The sequence below is a fragment of the Microcebus murinus genome, chromosome 14 (assembly GCF_040939455.1).
Source record: "Microcebus murinus isolate Inina chromosome 14, M.murinus_Inina_mat1.0, whole genome shotgun sequence".
NCBI lineage: Eukaryota > Metazoa > Chordata > Mammalia > Primates > Cheirogaleidae > Microcebus > Microcebus murinus.
In genome coordinates, this window is record NC_134117.1 from 11,329,798 (window position 1) to 11,336,113 (window position 6,316).

The following is a 6,316-nucleotide window of genomic DNA, read 5'->3' on the forward strand; positions in this document are numbered from 1 at the left end:
TTGAAGTAGCAGGCTTCATCATTCCCTTTTATCCTGTGGCAGGGAAGAATTTTCTAGCCCACCACAACTCCTCTGTTCCCATGGGAGGGCTTACCCACCCCCTTCTGGGGAGCTAGCCCACACTCAGGACAACTGAAGGGAGAGAAGAGTCAAGACTTTGCTGGTCTAGTCACAAAATTATGCTATTGCAGGGAGTCCATATTATAAAATAAAGATACTTTTGTCTTGTAGATTTTCTACTCTGAGGCCATGTCAGGAATAGTCACCTCTGTCCCCTAGAGATTCTCTGGAATCCATGCAAAGTCTGCCTGAAACAAGCATAGTTTGACAGGCGACACGTGTGAAAAATAAAGGGCTGTTTTATTCCATCCTCTTAACTTCCTGTGGGCAAGATCATTTGGGACTAAATTTTCTTTCTAGAAAAGTCCTGTGCCTCCTGCCTTCCAGCATTAAGGGAATAGTCAAGAGCTTTCACACTGGCTTGGCTAGAGAAAGCCCAGCGTTTGCTTAGGTTTCCAGCCCCAAAGGTCGGGACCCCATGTGGACCCCAATTGAAATGGGGCAGAAGCAAAGACGGACACCCCACATAGAGGACGCCTCTGGGTTAGCGCACACAGGCCATGGGGGACTCACTTTTTATTTATACAGGATAGAAAGAAAAGCCCAGCCAAAGAAAGACCATTTCTGGTCAGAATAGTAGATTTTAAGCCTTCACTGCGTGTTTGGGAAAAGCTAGGCGGGGCCGTTGAGACATGACCAGTGTGGGCATAACCGGGCTGGAGGTGATAATTAGTATGTCTGGAGTCTGTGATGAGAAGTGCTTGCTCACAGTCATCTAACAGAAACACATGGGGTTTTCATCACTTTTGTATGAGGTGTCATGTCCGTTCTTACGCTGCCTGTCACAGGCTGCTCTGCCCCAGGTGGCCACCTGTGCCATGGCCAGGCGGGGAGTTGGAGAGGCTTCTCGGGCTGGAGCATTGCTCAGCCTGAGATGCCAAGGGGGTGTCTGGCTCTTGGAACATACAGGGCAGGCTTAGAAGACAAAACTCACTTCTGGGGAAGCTTCTGCCCTGTGACTGGCTGGACATAAACAAGTTTCAGACAATTGCTCCCTTTCTACCAGGAATTAAAAACCATCTCTAGTGGTTTCCTCTATGTTTGGGCTGACTACCACATATCAGCATGAACTTTGTTGGCATCAAATCTTCAAATCCCTTTAACCAAGCTTCCTGGACCCTAACCTGTTTTCCACACCATGTTGCCTGTTGCCATCGTTAGCAAAGACCATCCTCTCAAGTTCATACAGTCCAAGGTTTTGTCTTCAACATGGGATAGAAGCAAGGAACATTTTGAGTGAGGCACAAAGATCTATTTAATTTAAACATGAGAAGGTTAGAGTTATAGCCAAAATTTTTAGAGCTTTTTTCAATAAACCATTGGGAGGGTCCCTATATTTATTCAGTCCCATTTGAACCTGCTTGCATTTTCAGTCTGTGCAGGTGCATCTGTCATTCATTCCTAGCCCCCCTGCTTATTAGCTGTGCCATTGTGCTTAGTTACTTAACCTTGATGAGCCAGTTTCCTGATCTGTAAAATGGGTATAATAGTTTTGAAGGCATCGAATGAGACAATTCCTGTGAAATACTTAGCACAATGCCTGGCATGCATAAAGTCTTAATAGATGGAGGCTATTTTTATTCATTCAATGAAACAGACAAGCATTGGGTATCTGCTTGGTTCATGGCATATCATAGGTATAAAAATGCTTCAAGACATTGGCTCCTGTCCATAAAGAGTTTAAAGTCAGGGTTGATGAAGGCAGGGAAGTTAAACACTTATGCAATTTGAAAGGTAGAAAGTAATAAAGAACAGAAAGATTATAAAATGGAGAATTCTTTGAGAAAAGAGTAATATTTGAACTGGGTCTTGTAGGATATGAAGAATGCAGACATGAAGAGATGAGTGTGGATGAAGCAACTGACTTTCTGGAGGAAGAAAGCAAACCCTAAGATTGGAATTGGACAGGAATGGTGGGGGTATGTCAGCATGCAGCAAAGGCTGGCTTGAGATAAGGAATAAAATGGACAGAGGGGGGAAGTCAGACCACAAAAATGAGGGAGGGTCAGAATGGGAGTGCAGGCTGATTGGAAATGCCATGCTGAAGGGTGTGGCCTTGGGTTGATGGGCCGTTGAAAGCTTTTGGGGAATGGGAGGTAATAAAATCCCTTGGTTTACTGTCTACTGTATGAAATGGTATCTTTTCTTCATTTGTCCCAAATCCTTTTTGTTTATTTATGCCCTTTCAGGTTTCTGGAGCCCTGTTAGGACAGGAAAGGGTGAACATTACTGTGATTTAATCATGATGTGCTGGCTGGGAGAGGGACTAGCCTTATCTCCAGTGAGGACAAGAGGGAATGAAGATCTAATGTGGACTGTTCTATTCTAAGATGTTCATTTTCTTTCCACCTTGCAAATATTGATAACACTAAAACCCTTGCCAGACTTTCTTTGGAACTTGGCAAATGATCAACTCTCTTCTCTGGAATATCAAACCCAATATTGAACCATCAAATACTGATATTTGCATGGCCTTTAGTTATTGACAATGCTGTTTTATTATTACTTTTACTACTGTATGTGATAATTGATCAATATAATGATATTGACCAGAATAATGGCTCTAGCTGTGAGGTCTAAGTACATCCCAAATCCTTTTTAAATCTACTTTACCACAGTTTTCTTCTGCTTGAGATATTTAGAAACAAAAGAGTACCTCTGCTCTTGGGTATATACAACCCTGCTGGTGAATGTGATGAGAAAAATTACTGGGTAAGGGATTAGACAGCCACAGATTGTATCCTATTTGGAGCTGTGTAGTTTTGAAAAAATATCATACTGCTTTTAGCGAAATTGATTGTAACTCAGGGAGTGTAAGTTTAGGATAGATATGGGTGCATAAAATTGATTGCTTTTGTTCCAATGTTGACTTTTCGTCTTGTATGAGTGATTCATTTGAATTTGGAGGGTGGAATAATATGTTGCTTCTTTACAGTCTAACAGGATTTCTGTAGCCACAGAGGACAAAGTACAAGGGATTACTACCCGAGAGGGGACAATGAAGCTCCATCCTCTAGAAAAAGGAAAGAAGAGGCTGAGGGAGGAGATAGCATCTAAGGAGGGAGGTTACAAACCGCCTTTCCCCTCTGGCTTCTGCCTTCCCTGCCCAGGTTAATTTACATTTCAATGCAGACTTAATACTTCTAAAGATTTTATGAAATTTCCAAGCTCAAATGTTTGTCCTCTTTGTCATCCTAGCTGCATTCCTGCAATTATTAGTACAAATATTTCAATCCTAAAATGAGGTGAGGAGGCCTCTGAGTGTTTATTAAAGGAGGGAGAGGATAGAGTCCCAGTCGGAGAACTTAGATCCTGTGCTGGGAGAGTCAGGCAGGTCCCGCCTGGCGGGTGGTAGCTTAGAAAGAAAGTGCCAGGGAGACAGGTGAGCAGGCGAGTAGCAGGGGCGGATAGTGAAGTGCATCTGTGTAGGGTGACCGGCAGGAGGGCTGCATTTTCTGACTCAGGGAGGTAAAGTCCTTGGCACTACGGTGACCCGCAAGAGAAGCAAAAGTCACGACTCTGTGATCCCCAGAGACTCCGGCTGATCTGCCTCCACTCCACCCTACTCCTCTAGGAGTCAGAAGCCTCAGCCTAGAAAGCAGGCGGAGAGGCAGCCCTTTGAACCGGGCCACGTCCCTTCCCCGAATGCCTCAGACCCAGAGAGTGGCAGGAATTCCTTAACCGTTGTCCTCTGCCCCTCCCCACGGCAGCCCCGCGCCACGTGGCAGGACCGGCGGGAGCTGTCCGTGGTGCTGAACCCTTCCTAGGCCAGGCCGGCCCCGTCGGCCGCGAAGGCACCGCAGCCTCCGCAAAGGTCTTGGTGCTTCCGCGGGAGGGTGAGGGCACGAAGGCCCGCGACGACCTCCAGGCTGTATATTTTATATTTTAAATCCCTGCCCAAACCCTCTAGTGACTCTGTCTGCGGTAGCCGGTAGAGATCCAGCGCTTAAACACGGGTCCCGCCGTCTCCCCTACACCTCTTGATGCATCTCAACCCCCCACTCCTACTTTCTCCCCTGCACCTGCCCTCTTGAGACTGCACCGGGTTGTCGCGACAGCCTGGCGCTTCACGCCTGTCCTCCGCCCTCCTCCACTGCGCTCCTCAGAGCGCGACTCTCTGGGGCGCTGCAAGCTCCCGCAGTGAGACGCTCCCCTCGCTGCTCTGGCCCAGGTTTGCCAGCCCCTCCTCCCTGTTTGGGTTCCATCCTCCCCACATTGTCCTCCTCACTAGTGCTCTAAGCACCGAGCCGGCCGCGCTCCGCCCCCACTTTCCATACATGGGAGCGCTGGAGTGGGGGGCGGGGCGGAGGGGAGGCGCTCCCCGTCTTCCTCAAAGGCTGCTGGCCCGCTGGGAACCCTTGCATCCGTTCAGCTCCCGCGGACAAGCGAGAAGCCTGGGCCGCCGTCGCGGGCGGAGGACAGCTGTGGACAGAAAGAATTCTGCCCTTTCCTCCCCGGCGCTTTCCCGCCGGCCAAAGCCGGCTCGCAGGTAGGACCGCGCTCCTGGGGCTGGCCCCTGTGGACTGCGAGGGCTGTAAATTCAGTAGGAGGTGTTTAAATAACCCGTGCATGTCTAACCTTGCGTATGTTTCTCGTACAGAGGTGGGAGGTCAGCACTTTTTATTGCTTTTGCTGTCGTTCTGGGGCCAGTTATTCCAAAGCGAGGACTTGGGTGACGGGGGAGGGACGCGGTTGGTGGAGGGCGGACAGAGAATGGGAAGTGATGAACTTTGGTTATCTTTGGACAGGTGGCCATGGCCTCACGGCCCACTCGGGGCCCCGGGGGCCCGGAATTGCTTTCCGGGCTGCCGCCTGCGGTCACAACTGCGGCCAACCAGAGCGCAGAGGCGTCGGCGGGCAACGGGTCGGTGGCTGGCCCCGAGGCTCAGGCCCTCACGCCCTTCCAGAGCCTGCAGCTGGTGCACCAGCTGAAGGGGCTGATCGTGCTGCTCTACAGCGTCGTGGTGGTCGTGGGGCTGGTGGGCAACTGCCTGCTGGTGCTGGTGATCGCGCGGGTGCGCCGGCTGCACAACGTGACCAACTTCCTCATCGGCAACCTGGCCTTGTCCGACGTGCTCATGTGCGCCGCCTGCGTGCCGCTCACGCTGGCCTACGCCTTCGAGCCGCGCGGCTGGGTGTTCGGCGGCGGCCTGTGCCACCTGGTCTTCTTCCTGCAGCCGGTCACCGTGTACGTGTCGGTGTTCACGCTCACCACCATCGCCGTGGACCGCTACGTCGTGCTGGTGCACCCGCTGCGCCGGCGCATCTCGCTGCGCCTCAGCGCCTACGCAGTGCTGGCCATCTGGGCGCTGTCCGCGGTGCTGGCGCTGCCCGCCGCCGTGCACACCTACCACGTCGAGCTCAAGCCGCACGACGTGCGCCTCTGCGAGGAGTTCTGGGGCTCGCAGGAGCGCCAGCGCCAGCTCTACGCCGGGGGGCTGCTGCTCTTCACCTACCTGCTCCCTCTGCTGGTCATCCTCCTGTCCTACGTCCGCGTGTCGGTGAAGCTCCGGAACCGCGTGGTGCCCGGCTGCGTGACCCAGAGCCAGGCCGACTGGGACCGCGCGCGGCGCCGCCGCACCTTCTGCTTGCTGGTGGTGGTCGTGGTGGTGTTCGCCGTCTGCTGGCTGCCGCTGCACGTCTTCAACCTGCTGCGGGACCTCGACCCGCGCGCCATCGACCCGTACGCCTTTGGGCTGGTGCAGCTGCTCTGCCACTGGCTCGCCATGAGCTCGGCCTGCTACAACCCCTTCATCTACGCCTGGCTGCACGACAGCTTCCGCGAGGAGCTACGCAAGCTCCTGCTCGCTTGGCCCCGCAAGATCGTGCCGCATGGCCAGAGCGTGACTGTCAGCGTGGTCATCTGATGCCCCTGAGCCAGGCCCTGGTGGAGCAGCTGCATGTCCACTGGCCTCCGTGGGTGCCACCCGCGGTCGGACTGGAGAGCAGGTGCCCAGCACCAGAGCTAAGCCAACACGGGGCAGCATTCCCAGCCCGGCCCTCTCGTCCAGCTCTCTACCTTGTCTTGTGTGTTTGTGTAATGTTAAGTGGGCTTTGCTGAGCGTCTTGTTCTTTTCTTGGAGGAGGCCAGGGAGAGGGAGGAGGATTTATTGTTTCTTCCTTATGCCCTTGAAGGCCAAACAAACCTCTTCCTCTTGGTTCAGGAAAGTCTCCGAGAGCCGTGCTTGTCTCTTTG

At 52.5% G+C, this 6,316-nt stretch overlaps 1 protein-coding gene across 1 annotated transcript; it reads left to right on the top strand.

Moving 5' to 3' along the window:
- The first annotated feature begins 4,874 nt into the window (after positions 1-4,874).
- PRLHR (prolactin releasing hormone receptor) lies at positions 4,875-5,987 on the top strand. The gene has a single exon (XM_012739137.2). The coding sequence runs from the start codon at positions 4,875-4,877 to the stop codon at positions 5,985-5,987; it is 1,113 nt and encodes a 370-aa protein (XP_012594591.1).
- Positions 5,988-6,316: the final 329 nt, after the last annotated feature.

Bases quoted from the DNA above. Each gene is read 5' to 3' on its own strand.
- PRLHR (XM_012739137.2), top strand. From the start codon at position 4,875: ATGGCCTCACGGCCCACTCGGGGCCCCGGGGGCCCGGAATTGCTTTCC.